General features: G+C 57.1%; 2 protein-coding genes across 3 annotated transcripts in view; one reads left to right on the plus strand and one right to left on the minus strand.

Annotated features, from left to right (window-relative positions):
* The first annotated feature begins 3,102 nt into the window (after nt 1-3,102).
* On the plus strand, nt 3,103-5,727 carry HYI (hydroxypyruvate isomerase (putative)). Of its 2 annotated transcripts, XM_032417120.1 has the most exons (8): nt 3,103-3,361; nt 3,452-3,563; nt 4,546-4,660; nt 4,864-4,942; nt 5,035-5,084; nt 5,198-5,267; nt 5,392-5,526; nt 5,652-5,727. In XM_032417120.1, exons 1-8 carry the CDS (start codon nt 3,163-3,165, stop codon nt 5,711-5,713), a joined length of 822 nt encoding a protein of 273 aa, XP_032273011.1. In that variant the 5' UTR covers nt 3,103-3,162; the 3' UTR covers nt 5,714-5,727. The 2 variants fall into 2 exon arrangements, with proteins under 2 accessions (XP_032273011.1, XP_032273019.1); XM_032417128.1 differs by lacking the exons at nt 4,864-4,942; nt 5,035-5,084.
* Nucleotides 5,728-5,834: 107 nt separating this feature from the next.
* SZT2 (SZT2 subunit of KICSTOR complex) overlaps nt 5,835-17,511 on the minus strand; it is a 49,829-nt gene continuing 38,152 nt past the window's right edge. Inside the window, 20 exon segments of the mRNA XM_032431060.1 lie at nt 5,835-6,722; nt 6,858-6,926; nt 8,522-8,638; nt 8,768-9,173; nt 9,283-9,405; nt 9,557-9,710; nt 10,099-10,312; nt 12,772-12,846; nt 12,929-13,009; nt 13,158-13,248; nt 15,241-15,440; nt 15,565-15,690; nt 15,778-15,857; nt 15,955-16,162; nt 16,164-16,223; nt 16,427-16,603; nt 16,677-16,777; nt 16,879-17,009; nt 17,133-17,265; nt 17,357-17,454. Coding sequence (XP_032286951.1) covers nt 6,579-6,722; nt 6,858-6,926; nt 8,522-8,638; nt 8,768-9,173; nt 9,283-9,405; nt 9,557-9,710; nt 10,099-10,312; nt 12,772-12,846; nt 12,929-13,009; nt 13,158-13,248; nt 15,241-15,440; nt 15,565-15,690; nt 15,778-15,857; nt 15,955-16,162; nt 16,164-16,223; nt 16,427-16,603; nt 16,677-16,777; nt 16,879-17,009; nt 17,133-17,265; nt 17,357-17,454 — 2,788 coding nt within the window. The 3' untranslated portion in view covers nt 5,835-6,578.

Consider the following 17,511-nt stretch of genomic DNA (forward strand, 5'->3'; position numbering starts at 1 on the left):
TGGGATTGAGCCCCACATCGGGCTCCCTGCTGAGCGGGGAGCCCGCTTCTCCCTCTCCCTCGCTCCCCCTGCTTGTGTTTCTGCTCTCGCTATCTCTCTCTCTGTCAAATAAATGAATAAAATCTTAAAAAAAAAAAAAAGTTAAATGCAAAGAATCAAGATTTGGAATAATAACTTAGTGTAATGCCTATGTTGCAAAGTGGTATATGGTAGAAAGTCAAACAGTGAGTAAAGAAAATAATTTCTGGGGCGCCTGGGTGGCTCAGTTGGTTAAACGACTGCCTTCGGCTCAGGTCATGATTCTGGAGTCCCGGGATCGAGTCCCACATCGGGCTCCCTGCTCGGCAGGGAGTCTGCTTCTCCCTCTGACCCTCCTCCCTCTCATGCTCTCTGTCTCTCATTCTCTCTCTTGCAAATAAATAAAATCTTAAAATATATATATATATAGAAAAAAAAGAAAAAAAAAAGAAAATAATTTCTGGGGTACCTGGCTGCTCAGTTGGTGGAGTATGTGACTCTTGATCTTGGGGTCGTGAGTTCGAGCCCCACATTGGGTGTAGAGATTACTTAAAAATAAAATCTTAAAAAAAAAAGAAAATTTTCACGGGCATTGTCCTCCTTTTGCATTTATTTTGATGTATTATATGAAGGTGTTGAAGAAAATTAAGGGGGAAAGTGAGTCATGCCCCTCTAGTTTATATTATACATCATCTTTGCCGCCCTAAAGGGTATACACACAAAGGAGTGGACCCCAGCGGATGGTGGTACTTTTAAAGTCTTAAGTAGAATTTACATACTCAGGGATTTACAGTGAAGTGTTAAAAAGGAATTACTTTTGGGATACCTGGGTGGCTCAGTCAGTAGAGCGTCTGCTTTCGGCTCAGGTCATGATCTCAGGGTCCTGGGATCGAGCCCCACATCGGGCTCCTTCCTCAGCAGGGAGCCTGCTTCTCCCTCTCCCTCTGCCTGCCGCTCCCCCTGCTTGTGCTCTCTCTCTCTGTCAAATAAATAAAATCTTAAAAAAAAAAAAAAGGAATTACTTTCCTTAGATGTTATTCTGCATGGTCAACATTGGACTACAAACATGCTGAAGTTGAGATTGATTAAAATGTTAAACTTAGTGAGGTCACATCCTGATTGGACTATACCCAAGAAACACATTTCAGGACAAGTCAAAGTTCCAAGTATAACACCAGCTGCAAAGGGGCAAGAAATCAGGTGATCAGGACTGGCTGGTGGCAGTCTGTTCTTAGAGGCAGAGCTGAAGAAACGGAACTTGCTGGCTGCTTGGATGAACTCTGATGCCTGCCTGGACCCCAGGCGTCTGAGTGGGCCTGCCTTGGGATAGAGGCCAGCAGCAATGGAACAGGCAGTGGAAGTTGGGTGCTCCTAATGTTGCCCTTGGAGCTTCCTTCTGTCAAAGCTAGCACAGAAAACAGACCAAGAGGACTTCCGCTCACGTACTGGTGGAGTATAAACTTGCAATAATTTTGAAAAGCAATTTAGCAGAGCATCAAGACCTTAAACATGTTCCTATTTGCTATGTAATTCCAACCTTAGGAATCTTCCCAATCACTCAGGTTATTGAGGATGAAATAAACTCATTCGCATTCTCTCAAGAAACATTAAGAAGCTACAGACACAGAAACCCAGGAAAGTCTAAACATCCCAGCCTGGGAAAGTGCACAGACCCGATGTAGTTGTGGGTTTCGCCAGCCCGAGAAACTCTACGGAGAGGTTTCTCAACTTGCTACCTCTACCCCTAGTACTCTAGTGCTTGGTTACCCCCGTCTGCGCTAGCATTCCTTTACCGACTCCTGCTCACTTTGTTTCTACAGCCACAATCATTTTTTGGCAAGACTACCTCTTAGTTGACTTTCTCAGTACTTCCTGGTTTGAACTTTGAGAAAGAGAATCTGATTGGCCAGATCATCTTTCCAAACTAGGCAAGTAATGGGTCTTCGGCCAGCAAAGGCATTGGCTGCCCTTGGATCAGATGTCCTCCTGTGGCCCAATCAGCTGGGGATAAGAGGGAACAGCCCACCCATAGCCGCTCAGTGCAGAGACCAGTGGTGAGGCCAGTTTCCCTTATAAAGGACTTTGGGCTGGCAAATACCGTAATGGACATCTCAAAGGAACCTAAGAAAAAAATTCAGAGATGGAGCCAAGAGGTGCATTACACACACGAATGGCGAATGCACGCACACACGAATGTTGAAAAACCCTAATGACCATCAAGAGAGCAGTAGGATAAATTCTGGGCTGCGGGTATGGCACAATGAGCAGCGAATGCAACGACTTTGAGCGATACTGAACACGGGAAAATGTTAACAAAATATTAAATGAAAAAGCAGACCATAAAACTGCATGTACAAGTATGATCAGAACTCTCTAAGAAAAAAACCCCTGCTTTTATTTTTTAATCTGTAAGGGAAAGTTAACGGTTAGTGGTGTAATGACTGGTAATTTAAATGTTCTTGATTTCGTCGTGTAGCTTTCAAACGTTGCATAATGAACAGATACTATTTTTATAATGAGGGTAAATACTAAGTATTTGTTAAAGTTCACGTTCCTCACTTTTAACTGGGTTCTCAGGACGGGCCAGCTCTCTCTTGCCTTATCTCCGGGCTCTCAGCCCAGGGGACCCCAGCCTCCCCCCCGCCCCGTCTACCCTCCCGTGGTTGGAGCGGGGGGGCTCTCCCGCCCACACCTGGGCCAAGCTCCTCTCGCTCGGTTCTGTCACCTCTCCCACGTTTCCCCTTCTCCAGTCTCGAAAAATGTCACTTTTCTGAACCATCCGCGGTCTTTATCCCACACTACTTTTCTAATCAAAAAAGGCTGGCACAGAGGGCTCTTGGCTCGGCTTACGGAGCCAGCGCGCCCCCAGTCGGGTCGGGCTCCCCAGACGCGCTCTCCCCTGCCGGGCCAAGTCCGGCCCCGCAGCGCCCTCCCCCGGGATCGGCGATTCCCCGCCCGACCCGGCCCCGCAGCGCCCTCCCCCCGGATCGGCGCTCCCCCTCCCGACCCGGCCCCGCAGCGCCCTCCCCCCGGGATCGGCGTTCCCCCGCCGGGCGGAGTCAGGTCCGTTCCGCGGCGCCCCCGCCTGCTTCCGCCTTCCGGCCGGTCCCGAACTCTGCCCTGCGCGCGTGTCCCCGGCCGGCCATGGCTCCGCTCCGTTTCTCGGCCAACGTATCGTGGCTGTTCCCCGAGCTCCCCGGGCTCCCCGCGCGGCTCCGGGCGGCCGGCAGCTCGGGCTTCGAGGCCGCGGAGGTGGCCTGGCCGTACGCGGAGCAGCCCGAGGCACTGGCGCGCGCGGCGCGGGAAGCGGGGCTGCGGCTGGTGCTGATCAACACGCCCCCTGGTGCGCCGCGGGGCCGGGGCGGGGGGATGCCGGGGGGACGCCGGGAGGCCCGAGGACGCGAGCCTGGGCTGAGGCCCGTTGTCTCCGCAGGAGACCGAGAGAAAGGGGAAATGGGGCTGGGGGCCGTTCCCGGGAGGCAAGCGGCCTTCCGAGAGGGGCTGGAGCGGGCAGTGCTGTACGCCAAGGCTCTGGGCTGTCCCAGGTATCCTACCCTCTCCTCCACCTCCTCCCCATCCTGCCCTGTCCCCTCCAAGACCCTGCCCCACGTCTGGGGTCTGGGAGAACGGAACGCCAGGTTGGAGAGGTTCGGGAGTCAGCGCACGGGCCCTTCTCCACTCCGCCAGCCCCGGTCCTTTGTAAATTGCCTTTTGTGTTTTATTTGTCCTGTGTCATTCTCAGTTGGCTACTCTTTCATGCTGGGATCCCGTGCCAGGAGCTGCCTGGCTAGGGAGATAGCAAAGTAAACCTACGGAGTGATCCATTGGAGGAAGGGTCAGTTTATGGCACCTGTCTGGGATCAGAGGAAGCTTCTTACAGGTAGTGATGTTGAGCTGGGTCTCAAAGGAATGAACAGGCATTTGCTTGATGTAAGGAGCACTGGAGGCGAGGATGCAGCAGCCAGAGACAAGAGAAGGCTTGGGGTGCTCAGCAGAGTTCCTGAGGCTGGAGATGTGGCCCTTTGCAGCTGGGTGTGGCCAAGAAAGATCAGGAGATGGCAGCAGGAGGTGGAAGAGGCACAGTGGGGCTGATCAAATAAATGTCAGACCCCGCTGAGGGTAAGCGGGCTGAGATGGAACCGGCAACAGGGGTCATTACTGGTGAGTGGTGGGGGCTGAAAGCAGATGGGAAGGCTTTAAGGAACAGATGCAAGGCATGGAGACAGGCAGCTCGGAATACTTAAGGGTCAAAATACTTGTTAGGAAGAGAGGCTGCCGTGCATGTTTATAGCCCCAGGAGAGGGCCCGCTGGAAAGGAGGGCTAAATGAGAGGTCTCTGCGGTGGGAGGATGGGGTGACCCTCAGAAGGTATCTCAGGCTGACACAGGAGGGCAGGTGACAGCCCAGCCAGCGGGGGGTGGGGGGCTGGGAGGGCAGCTGGAGGCGGCGCACACTGGGAGCCAGAGGAACGAGGGCCCTGCAGTCAGGATGGCCTCCCCAGCCTCCTCCAGTGCCACCTTCCCCCAGGATTCACCTGATGGCTGGCCGGGTACCCCAGGGGGCTGACCGAGCAGCAGTCAGGAGTGAAATGGAGACGGTTTTTCTGGAGAACCTGAGGCATGCAGCTGGGGTTTTGGCCCAGGTGAGACCAAGGACATGCAGACACGTGTACTTACGCGAATGCCTGCGTGTGCAGAGGGGGGCGCACAGTGGGGCGAGCAAATGAGGCACGAGGCCCGGCACTAGCCCAGCTCAGAGGGAACAGTGAGGGGCTTCACCAGTGACTGGCCAAGAGGGGGACGAAACTGGAGCAGAGCTCTGTTCACGGGTCCACCGTGGTGCTAGGAGAGCCTCGTGGGACTGCTGGAGCCCATCAATACCCGCATCACTGACCCCCGGTACTTCCTGGACACCCCCCAGCAGGGTAGGACCGCAGCCCTGTGCCCCCCCCAGAATCCCCTCTGATTCTTGTGCTCTCCTTGGGTCTCATGGCCCCCTCCCCGGTTTCTCTCCCAGCGGCAGCCATCTTACAGAAGGTTGGAAGACCCAACCTCCAGTTACAGATGGTAGGTGGGAGAAAGGGAGTGCTTCTCAGAAGGCCCGTGTTCCCCACATCTGGGGAGAATGGGGCGGGGGGCCAGGGGGCCTGCAGGGTCTCTGACTAGTGTTCTCTACTCAGGACCTGTTCCACTGGCAGATCATGGATGGGAACCTGACAGGAAACATACGGGAGTTCCTGCCCCTCATTGGTGAGAGGGGTCTTTGCTCCTTGTCTGCTGTGCTCCCACCCCTTCAACCCCCACGCCCGCTCGCATTTGTCCCTCAGGCCTCAGCTGGAGCCTGGGCCCCACACCTGCCCCCATCTGTGTCTAGGGCATGTGCAGGTGGCACAGGTCCCGGACCGGGGGGAGCCTGACAGCCCCGGAGAGCTGAACTTCCCCTATCTATTCCAACTGCTGGAGGATGAAGGCTACAGGGGCTTTGTGGGCTGCGAGTACCGGCCTCAAGGTGAGGAGGGGGGTGCTGGGGCCCCAGGCCGGGCCCTGGGGAAGGGAGCTCTGGAGGGACAGGTATTGGACATGGCTGCTTTTGTCCTCACCGGCTGAGACGCGGCCACCTCCCTCTCTCCCCAGGAGACACAGTAGAGGGCTTGAATTGGCTTCGTTCGTACTGGGATAGGCGGGGCCGCCCGTAGGCTGGCCGGAGAGGTCCTGCCCTGCCCCCCCCCCCCCCCCCCCCCCTCTGGGGGACAGGGCGCCAAGCACCCTGCCTCGCCTCAATTAAAGACCCCCTGCTCAACATTTTCCCGTGTGCGTGTGTGTGTGTGTGTGTGTGTGTGTGACTGGGCGGGTGGGGGACAGTGTCTAACCGCTCGCTCTCCCGGGGCTGCTTCCCTCCTGGTGAGAAGGGACGAGAAGCGACGAGAAAGGATGGACGGCTCACACTCAAGTGCTCCACTCTCCTGTGCACACGGGGGTTTTTGAGTCCACCTCTTCATTTACACACCACAAACCGCAGCTCAGAGAGCTGAGGGACTGGCCTGTGGTCACAGAGGCTTCAGAGGCAGGGCTGACATTGGAACCAAGGTGTCATATCTCAACGGCAACATCCAGCAATGATGTTCAAGTGGGAAATGAAGACCAGAGGGCTCAATGTGGGGCTGGGGTGGCTGCCGGCAATCTGAGGCTTGGAGGCAGCGTTCAGGCAGAGGGGCTCTCGGGGTGAGTGCTTGCCACCTGGTGTGAATTCCTGGGACTCCACCAGGTGAGCAGGAGGGGGCAGTCCCTTTCTGGAAGGGTCCATGGGCCTGAAAGGAGACGGGCACCTCAGGGAGTTGCTCTGCCCCTCTGGAGCGCTGGGCCGGTCAGCAGCGGCAAGTGCTCAGGCGGGCAGCTTCCACTGCGAGGCTGGGGCTGCAGACCCCTGAGATCTAGTCACAAAGCTTTTGGTATCCTTTAGTGTAGTGTCTGGGCCCAGAAGGGCTGGTCAGTCCTGCTTCAAGTGGGCAATCTTCCAGGCCCCCATGGTTCGAGGAACGGTGACATTCACTGGTCTGGGCCTCAGAGGAGGCGGGTCCAGAGGGTAAAGCAAGCTGTGTTGATGACGGACTCAAGGTGGTGGTAGGTGGAGACCAGCTGGGCTGGGGGGCTCTCGCTGTCCTGGGGCTGTACCGGGAAGGGCTCTCGGAAAACCACTGTTAAAGACTGTGGGGAACATGGCAGGGGTGCAGTGGTGAGAGGTGGGGGGGAGGCACGGGGAGCAGAGCTCCCCAACCTCAGCAGGCTCCAGGGGGGAGCCTCCCACTAGGCTGACACAAAGCCCCTCACCCCTGTTCTCACCGTCTTTCCTAAGTGGGAATCCAGAAACACCAGCACAAAACAGTCCGTGAACTTCTGATTCAGCACAACCTGCAGTGAAAGACAAAGTGACATGGGGAGTGAGGTCTGTGTCACCTGAGGCGGCATTCACCTTCCTTGAGGGCATTCTGGAAGTAGGACCGGTGTGAGGAAGGCCTGTTTCCATCGCCACACCTGAGCCCACCTGCATTCCGGTCGCCCAGGACCTTGTCTCTAAACTGAACCTCAGTCCTCATCCTCGCTGGCTCCCCGGCAGCCCAACCAGCCTCATCACAATGAGGGGGAGGCGCCCGACTGGAAGGTTTCAGAACTTGTCTATCTGGAGGCCCCGTACAAAGCTAGCACACTGAAGCTCATCAGTGACGGAGAGTTCCCTACCCTGGGCACAACCCCTCCTTGCCTCCTGTCCTGACTCTTGTAGCTCTTTGACCTCCCCTGGGACTGTCCCCCTATGTCTGACTGTCCCTTTGCTCAGCTCTGTGATCTCTTCCAGATGATTCCTTCTACTCCCAGGCTTCAGTGACCACCTGTTCACATAGATGCTGCCCAGGTCTCTCTCTCTCTCCTGGGCTCCAGTCCATAAACCTTCTAGAGTGTGGTCCTGGGAGGGCCTCATGGACCTCCGACCCAACTCCTCACCCTTCCCCCAAAGCCACTCCTGCTTCAGTGCTCCCACCACCCACAGGAGCACCCCCATCTGCTCAACCCCCCTGCAGCCTTACCACCTCAGCATGCCGGGACGCCCCTTCACACCCTGAAGCTGGCCTTCCCCACAAGCAGTGCTGCGGGACCCCTCCCTATGGGCCAACGCCTACTTTTTTGGGAGTCTTCTTCTGAACGCCTCCTCCCCACAACCACCACTCTCGTCAGGCCCACTCTTCAGTCTCTCAGCCCCCATGCTCTCTGGCCACCACCTGAGCCTTTTTCCCTCTACCTGGCCCAGGTAGTGCTTAGCCTCTCACGTGCACCTGGGGTTTGGGCTAGAAGGCACGTGCTGAGTCAGCAGGTCGGGGCTGGGGCCCAAGAGTCTGCATTTTGGCACACTCCCAGGTGCTGCCGCTGCTGGGGTGAAAACCACACTTTGGGTAACGAGGCTTTAAAGCCACAGAGGTCCTTCTTGGGATTCCAGCCCCTAAGACCAACCACTGATGAGGTTCCAGAGCTTGGCCCTCTGGATCTCTAGCCAAAGGTCTGTGTTTTTTTTGTGAGCTTATTTTTATTTATATATATTTTTAAAGATTTTATTTATTTATTTGGCAGAGAGAGACAGTGAGAGAGAGAACACAAGTAGGGGGAGTGGGAGAGGGAGAAGCAGGCTTCCCGCCGAGCAGGGAGCCCTATGTGGGGCTCGATCCCAGGACCCTGGGATCATGACTTGTGCCGAAGGCACACGCTTAATAACTGAGCCACCCAGGTGTCCCTTTCTGTGAGCTTTTAAGGTCAGAGCTCTAGGTTGTTCTCACAATTCCTATGTTGAGGCTTGGTGCTCAGTGCTTGAAGGGTTTCACATGGACCCCGTTCCACCTAGGCCTCCCACCAAAGCAGGCCTCATTTAGTTGGGCTGGGGCTCCTTCAGGGACCTGTTATCTCTCTGATGAGGCCTTCGGCTACATCTCCCCTTTCAGAGGAGGCTCAAAGAGACTTACCAGGTATTGAGTTCCCAAGTCTGGGCTCTGGAAATGGCGACAGCTCTGAGGAAAGCGGCTTAGGAGAACCTTGATCAGGCTCTGGTACCAGGAAACCGTCATAGACAGGAAGCAGTCCTAGGGGAAGGTCCATGGGGCTGGATCCGCTGTCTCAGAGCCACCTGAGATCTCTGCACCGTCTCCCCTGGCTGCTGCTAGAATCCCTAGTATCCAAACCAGCTCCTTCTAGAACCCACAGCCGCTTACCAGCTGGGGGTCAATGTCCCCAATGGATTTGGCATGGACTGCTTCCAGGAGTTCCTCCAGCTCTGCCAGGGCCAGGCGCCCCCCCAGGCGTAGCCGGTCAGGCCCCGGAGGCTCCAGCAAGAAGAGGCGCTTCCAGAGGGTGTCCCGACGGCAGTGCCCTCCAGCCAGCCGGACCAGCTGAGCCAGCCGTGCCCGTGCCACCCCCACCTCTGCAGCCAGTGGGGGGAACAGGGGAGCTGGTCCAGGGGCCAGACCAAGCCCCGAGGCCTCCCCAGGACTACCAGCTGAGCTCCCAGGAGCTTCTGGCTCAGGGGGTAGTTTGGGTGGCTTCCGGAACCGGCGCATGTCCGCGGTGAGTCTGGGGAAGAGCTCTCGTTGGCTGGTGAGCACCACGAAGAACTGCAGCCTGGGGTGGGGAAGGGGTAGGAATGTGGTGATCAGAGCAGGAGACACAGAGAGCAAGGGTACAGGGGAGGCTGGGCAACGAGCACATTCGAGGCGGGGGATCCGCTGACCGCAGAACGTGCCGCTCGGCTTCTCCTTGCTCTTCAAAGGGTGCAGCACAGTGACACACCAGCAGAGACACATCGAAATCGTCCTGGTGACGAAGCCCCTCAGAGTCCAGGTAGGAACCGGAGCTGTACAGTGTGGGTGGGGAAGATGCCAATCCCGAGGTTCTAATGAAGCCAGGGGCTTGAGAAAACACCAGTCTCCCTCCTGCCCGGATGGCCCTGACCTCAGCTCTGCCAGAGCACATGCTGGTGCCCCCCCCCCCCCCGGCCACTTCACCTGTGCCACGCCGACACCAGGGCATATTCGTTATGTTCTGGGCCTCCTGGCCGGGCCATCCGCAATGGCTTCATGTGGTAGGAACCGGCATGGTCAGCTACGTAGTTGTACAGCTGGTGGGCAGCGATGAGTGGTGTGGAGAGCTCCAGTGTCCCTGAGGGGCAAGTTACAGGAGACGCTGAGCCTGCGACAGACATACTGAATAGGTGGGACAGGGGGACGGACGTTCCTAAGGCTCTGATCGACAGGTGGACTGGCTCTGTTTTTCTGGGGGACTCCTAAGGTCCTGTAGAACATCGAGATGGGCCCAAAGTGGCTCAGAACAGACAGACCGAGGGCAGGACCTAAACTCTGATAGGAAACAGGGTGAAGAACTTAAGACACAAACCAGAGACACGGGAACATGGTCCAAGTGACATTAAGGTAATTAACAATACGGGACAGGAGGTGAGGAGGTCTGGTCCCAGGAAGTGGTCCCATCGGCCCTGGTTTGACGCCCTGTGGTCTATCTCTGGTTCACCGGCCTGCCCTTGAGCACCGACCTTGGTAAATGTGATTGCGGCCGAAGTGGGGCCCATCGGGGTGGTGGGCCAGGAAGTGCCGCAGGAAGGTGGTCAGGTGGTAGCCGTGCCGCAGCACTAGGTGGGCGCCCAGAACGTGCTGGTGCACGAGGCGCAGGTGGAAGTCGTAGCTGAACGAGTGCACGTGCATCAGGTCCCGCACCTTGTCGCATTCCTCCGTGAACAGCATGGACAGCTGGGGGGGCGGGGCGGGGACCAGGTTAGGGCCCCGCAGGCCACCCGGCACATTCCCGTTTCTCTCCCTCTTCCACGGGAAGAGCAAGTTCAAGGGGAACCCTGTTGCTGTGGGCCCAGGGGAACCCCCTTCTGCCGGAATGACTTCTGTGGGAAGCCCTCCTCAGTGTATCCCCTTTTTCATGCAGAACTATCATTCTGTTTACGTGGAACTATGACCGTTTTGATAGAGGGGCCTTTTTACCCCAGATTCCGCTAAAGTCTGGCACAGATCCACTGATGCAAAACATACTTGGTTAGTACATGCCCGGTACCGTTCGAGGCGCTGGGGATACACTGGGGGAAGAGCAAACCCTGCCCTCAAGGAGTGTACGTTCTAGCAGTGGGCAGATAGGACGGCCAATGTTAGGCCACAGAAACGAGTATGTAGAACGTCAGAAGATGGTGTTATGGAAAATCTAGTGAAGTGCCAGTTTTATGCTGGTGGCCAGGGGAGGCTAGGCGTGGTGGAATGTATACATTAGGACGTCTTTCCTGGCTCCTCCCATTTCTCCAGCTTGACCTTCCCATCAGACTACCTGCTCTTCCCAGTACATCATATGTTCTCTTCACACTTTTGTACCTGCTTGTTCTCTCTGCCTGGAATGCTGCTCTCCCCGCTCCCCAAATCTGGCTAGCTCCTACTCGTTCGTAAAGCGTCCTCTGGGACATCCTGCCAGGGCTAGGCCAGGGTGGGCCTCCTCTAATTGATCTGTGAATGAATGAATGAACCATGGATGGAGGAAGAAAGGCAGACAGAAACACGGAGCTGGTGCTTTCCTGGTGGAAGTCACCGTCACTGAGAGTGTGTTAGCAGCTGGATCCATGGCGCTGGGCTGGCAGGATCTATAGGCCCAAGCCCTTGGAAGCACTGGGAGCAGGAGTTATTAGAAAAGGAAAGAACTGGCTATTGAAGAAGCGACAGCCTCGGGGTCAGAGCAGCTGTCTGGCCTTAACTGAGTCACAATGTCTCGGTTTCAGCTCCCTCATCCACACGGAGATAAAGCAGAGGTCTTTGCAAAGCTAGAGAACGTGTGGTAAACTGAAGGGCCCACGGATTATGATGCTCATGAGCACTAGAGTGGGAAGGGCTCAGGATGCTCGTGGAGGAGGGGAAGAGGAAGAGAGGAAGGCCGGGGGGACATAATTCAGGCTCAGGGACATCGCTGACTTCATGTCGGGGATGGCTCATGATGGTGCATGTTAGCTGAGGGCTCCCGGCCACAGACCTAGATTTCAGCCCCAGTCCTGCCCCCGACTGGCATGTTGCAGGGGACACATACTTAACCTCCATGCAGGTAGGTCCCCTATGTGTACAGCAGGAGGAAAACTCTCTTCTACGCTGAGTATGCATACTCTGCACTTAGTAACAATGGCAACAGTTCAGCAATTTAGCAATCTACATAGGGTCAGCGATTACACAAGCAGGGGCGGGGAGAGCCAAGCTTGATGGAGATCAGGGGCAGGAAACCACAAGGACTTCAAGAAGCTCGAGAGTGTCATGGGGCTGGGTCTTTCCCACCAGCACGACAGCAAAGTGTGAAAGCATACCTGTCCGTCCAGAGCTCCCCCCGGAGCACTCTGGCCCAGGTAGGTTTCCGCACACAAAGTTACCACGCTTTTCTGGGTCAACTTATCCCATGATGGCTGGACTAGGTGTCCACACTCAAGTCAAAGGCAACCATCCCCAGGCTGGATGTGAGCTATCCAGATAAGAGGAGTCAGGCAGACTAGGCCCGGTCAGATCCTGATCTCAGGAACGAAATGAGAGGCACAAAGAAGGCACAGGCCCTTAGTGACGTGCCTGGTGACCAAAGTGCAGAGGGCTTCAGGTCCCCGACCTCACTCGATCTTGACTCATTCTGTGCACTCCTGGGAGCTGGGCCCTCATGGATACAGAGGCCCTGCCCCGAGGGAGACAGGGACATAAATAACAACCAAGGGCCAGGGGTACGCTGTGTGGCTGGGAACTCTGGTCCTCATTCTAAGTGTTAGTGGCGATCCTGACAAAGCCTGGCTGTCTCCAGCTCTAGATCAGGCCAGGACTGCCCATGGCATCGGCGTACCCATGTGTCAGATTACCCACTATGTTCAAAGGTCCTCACTGGCCATCTATGGTTATGGATCGACCACGGTGCTGGGCTCCTGTGAGTCCCACGATGAACACAGGACCAGAGCAGGCCACTGTGCTGGACTGCCTTCTGCCTCCAGTGCTACGGTGGAATACAGCTCTGGCCCACTGACAGAGTGAGGCTGATGGGTAGATGACCCAGTCATGGCGCCGGAACGGCCACTGACCTGGCCAGCCCAAGCAATACATCACCACTGGCCCAGACTACCCGTGCATTCCTCTTATTGGCCACAGTGCACTGGGGATGCACTATGTCCGAGACCCCCTATTTCTCTGTCCCCACCACATACCTGAGAGTTGACAGCTTGCCCCATGGGGATTCGGGAACATTCTAGGGCAAACTGTTTGACACAGAAGTAACAGCCCTGGAGAGAGGGTGAAGATGAGGTCAGGAGGGCAAGAGACAGGTGGATCCGGCTCTCCCCACTCACTGTTCCTCCCGCTCACCTGAAAAGCCAGCTCCATGAGGATGATGCCCCCGGGCAGTGCCCGCTGCAGGTGGTAGGTAGTGACTGGAGAGCCAGTGCTCTAAAGAAAGGAGAAAGACTAGGGTTCAGGGGCAAGCGTTGGGGATTCACGAGTCTTGAACCAGCAGGAGAGTCCTTTGGGTCAGTGATTCCTGGGTCTGGGGCATCGCTGACTGCACTGTCAGGGAAGGTACACGATGATGCGCTACCTTGGGGCTCCCATCAGTCTTGGTTTTAGGGCAGGAAAAGGAGCCGCGACCCTCCGTTCCAAGGATGGCCATGGCCCGCAGCCGGCTGGTGCTGCAGAAAAGAAGAGGGAAGAGGATGAGGCAGGCCAGCAGGGGAAGCAGTCCGGCCAGCAGACCCATAATCACTTTCATGGCCAAGTGTTCTGCAGGACTGGAAACAGGGCGGGAGAGGGAAAGGACCTGCTTGGGGTACCATGTTGGGTAAGTGGCTGGGACTGGAGTCCAGGTCTAGACCGCGGGGCAGCAGGACTCCACAGCAGCTACTGGTCTAAGGGGAAGCTGGAGGGGTGCTCTGTGGGAGGTGGAGAGCAGGCGCCCCTTTTCACCAGTGAGAGGAGAGGGGTCGGGTTAGGGCATGAGAGGCTGCTGAGACTACGGGGAGACACCGTGAGGGGATGGAGATATCCCTGACCTGGGGGGAGTGGGGATGGGGGAGAAGGAGAGGCTGATGCACGTCTAAGATTTCAGGAGGAAAATTCAAGGACATGCTTGATGCCCTGGTTAGGTACTTTCTTCTGAGAGGGAAAAGGAGTTGTCTTTTGACTGAGGAATGGCAGTTTCAGGGTCCCCTAGACCTACTCTACTCAGCGGTAAGGGGAGAAGAGAAGCAGGAAGGTACTGTGAACGAGGAAAAGAGCAAGGGCCAGGAGGATGCACTCATTACCTCAGGAGCTATAAACCGCCAGGACTCTTGCTGGCAGTCTGGGGGTGGGGGTGGGGGGGGCTGTGTCAAGGCCTCTGGCAAAAAGAAACGTCTCATTTAATCCTCAATGAAATTGGAACAAGACTTAAGCAGTGATTTGTGATGGTTAAAGACTGGTGAGAGAGGAAGGCCTGACTATAAATTTGGCTCCAGAAATGTATTTTTCATCCCAGTGTCTTTTTTAAAAAATTATTTTATTTCTTTAAAGTAGGCTCTACACCCAGCGTGGAGCCCAACGTGGGGCTTGAATTCATGACCCTGAGATCAAGACCTGAGTTGAGATCAAGAGTCGGATACCCAACTGACTGAGCCACCCAGGTGCCCCCAGTGTCTTTTGTTTTAAAAAGGAATCCAGACTTTTGGGAATAGCTTCAGACTGAACGGAAAGTATGGAAACTAAAGTCTCTCAGAGACACTCCTTTAGAGGGACTGGTCTGGGCAGCAAGCAGAGCTCCTCCTCAGGCCCTGGTGCCCAGAAATGAGAGGGGCGGGGTCCCAGAGGAACAGGCCTGTCCTCTCTTCCTAATGCCTGGAAGAGGGAGGGAGGCCTGAGAGCTGGACAGCTGGTTTCAGAAACACTGAAGCATTGGAATTGGCTTTCTGGGCCATGTGGTGTCACGAGTAAGAAAGTACAACTCGTACACACAAGTAACTGTGTGCAACACGAAGAGGTACGTTCCCACAGCCACTGGGAAGGGGCTGGGAACACAGAATCTGGAGGCTCAGATATTGAGAGGAACATAAAGCAGGGGCCACAGAAATGGGAATTTGAAATTTGACACAGGACAAAAAAGGTGGTCATAGATGTGTCACTGTGCTCAGGGGAGCTGAAAGGTGGCGACAGAGGAGCTGCCTACTTCCCAAGACTCAGACCTGTCACGACTGCCTCAGACCGGGCCGGAGGACAGTGACGCAGGTGGGCCTGGGCAGCGGTCCCTGGTGAGGGAGGCTAACTCGGCGAGGGCAGGGCTTCCTGGGCCACGAACTATGTGAAATACCCGGAGAGGCCCCTGCGGTGATGGGGCCAGGAATCATTAAGCCCCAGATCCAGAAGCCTAGGAGCTTCCCGTGCGCGGATGTACACCAGCCAGGCAGCATGCAAGACGTACGTGGGCGTGAGCCTGTGAGGATGTACATAGCTGTGCGCACACCTGTGCGGCTGTGGGGTTCACAGGATATGCCCACGGCCCGCGTGGAGGCGGCCCAGACCCTCGTGGATGTGTTCGCCTGGTGGGGTGGACGTGCACAAGGCCCACATGGTTCAGACGGGGCCCGGGGGAAGAGAGCCAGGGTGTGTGGGGCCTTGCCTGCAGCGGAGGAGGGGAGGAGGAGGGGGCTCACCTGCGGGTGGGTGAGGGGGGCCGCAGCGGCACGAGCACGAAGCCCATGCTCTGCAGATACTGCACGTACTGCTGCAGGAAAGCCAAGCTCAGCTCCTTCAGCCAAGGCTCCTCCCGGGCTCCTGGCGGAGGCGCATCTGAGGATTCGCAGCCTGCGGGGGCCTCCCGGCTCCCAGCCCCTGACTCGGGGCGATGGCGCCGCTGTGGGAGTGGAGATTAAGGCAGGCTCTAGCCTCTGTCAACCACAGCACAGGGATGGAGGAATGGAGGGCACGGCGGGTAAAGGGAGGTCCCATGGGAGAAATCCAGGAGTCTGGAGCCTCACCTGGCCCTCGGGGGGCCCAGAGGTCTCGGGGGGCCCATGCAGCCAGGCAGCTGGGTCGAAGAGCAGGGCCGTTGCACAGTAATGCACCAGGCGGGATGACTGCTTCAGGGTCTCCAGCTCTGCAGCCTGGGGAGATGAGGCGGTGAGCGCTAGAACGGTGGCCAGGGAAGGGTCACAGGATGCTCATGGAGGACACGGGCTCGGGCCACTCACACTGATGGGCATGCTGGCTGGGGCAGACCGCTGCTGCCAGGTCACAAACAGGTTCTCCATCTTCATCTGGCGCTCCAGCTCTGCGGGGTGCAGGCATTAATAACGACCCCCCCAGAGCTGTCAACCCTCTCCCTCCCACACTGCACAGACTGCCCCTGCCTGGCCCAGGGCCCTCACCTCTGCGCTCTGCCATCTTGATCTCCAAAAACTGTTGTCCATGGTAGGTGACAGGATCAGGGGGTCTGGGCACAGGGCCGAGTGAAGAGCTGGGGCGGGCAGCTGTGATATCCCTCAGGGCCTCATCGAAGGGGAATGTGTCCAGGGGAAGAGGGCCCCCGCCCCGAGAGGATGCACTCAGCCGGCCCTGTTCGCGGCTCAGGGGGGGGGCTTGCACTCCGGATGAGGGTCTCTGCTTCCATGGTTGGCAGGAGGAATGGGTTTGGCTCCTGAGAGAGATGGAGTGTCACAATGGGTTCATGGCCTTTGCCTTCAGACCCTCTCTCCCACCCCATGGCCTCCTCTCTCAGATGCTCCCTCCCCACTACCTCTGCCCTCAGTCTGTCCCCTCTCCCCTGCTTCCGGACTGGCACTTCCTTGAACTAATCCCTCAGGAACCAGAACTAGAGGAGGGAGCCCGAGCAACGGGCACCTTTTCATCCCGCACCGGGAAGTCCAACTGGCCGTAATGATGGAAGAGCCCAAGCTTCTGGCTGAGGAGGCAGAAGATGAGGTGGGCACGCGAGTTCTGCCACTGCACGAGGCGAACCAGCGCTCGGCCCAACGCCGCTCCCAGGTCTGGAGCCCAGTTGTAGGTCAGCAGCTGCAGCTGGAAGTCAGGGGTCAGGGTCAGTGACATCACTGAACCCCTTCTCCCACCCAGCCCCTGGCCCCCCATCTACCTTCTTGTCCACGACCTCCAGCAGCAAGAACCTCTGCCGGGGAGCACTTCGCCCGGAGCTCCCGTCGCCTCCCGGCTCAAAGCGCTGCACGGCCTTGGCAGCTATAGGGGGAGCGTTCAATTGGGGTCTGGAGGCAGATCCCCTTGAGCCCACCCTGGCCCCGCAGAACTCTGAACTCACCCCCTCTAGGCCATGCCCTCACCCTGCTGGGTTGGTCTCCTCCACTGCAAGAAGTTCCTTCCTAGAAGCAGCAGATGCCGCTCCGTTGCCGGGCGTGGCGTTGGGCCCAGTTGTCCAAGGGAGCAAGGACTGAAGATCTCTGGCTCTGAACCCCTGGAGGGAGGATGGGAGGCACAGAAAGCAGACCATCCATGCACAGCCCCATTCCGTGGCCATCACCTCCCAGGCCTAGCCCCCACCTGTCCGAGCTCAGCCCCCAGGACACCCCAAACTCACAACTGCTGCTCAAAGACACGGACACTGGTGTCTCCAGCCATGGAGGTGACCAGAGTGGTGAACTCAGAGAGGACAGATGGAAGGAGGAATCGGGACACCATGTGGGTGGAGCTCCTGGACACTGAGGCACAACCTGGAACCGGGGCAGAGAAGTCACGGTGAGGCCGCAGGCTGGGGACCAGGCCATGGGGTTGAGTACAGGGACGAGGGGGCTGGGGTCTCACCAATCTGAACCATAAACTCCATCCAGCGCTGAGTCACACGAGCAAACACAGGCTGCAGGGTCCCCACCTCACCCTCTTCTAGCTGTGTGGTCCTGCGTCTGAAGACACAGCGGGAGTTAAGAGCCTCACCTCCACATGTGACACAAACCCAACAC

Source organism: Phoca vitulina, unplaced genomic scaffold (genome assembly GCF_004348235.1).
Source record: "Phoca vitulina isolate PV1807 unplaced genomic scaffold, GSC_HSeal_1.0 scaffold2, whole genome shotgun sequence".
In the NCBI taxonomy this organism is placed as follows: Eukaryota; Metazoa; Chordata; class Mammalia; order Carnivora; family Phocidae; genus Phoca; species Phoca vitulina.

Excerpts from the sequence above, each read along its gene's own strand:
- HYI (XM_032417120.1), top strand. The coding sequence starts at position 3,163 with ATGGCTCCGCTCCGTTTCTCGGCCAACGTATCGTGGCTGTTCCCCGAG. Across the intron at positions 3,564-4,545 it reads AAGGCTCTGGGCTGTCCCAG|GATTCACCTGATGGCTGGCC; the intron begins GTATCCTACCCT and ends ACCTTCCCCCAG. Across the intron at positions 5,085-5,197 it reads CCAACCTCCAGTTACAGATG|GACCTGTTCCACTGGCAGAT; the intron begins GTAGGTGGGAGA and ends TTCTCTACTCAG.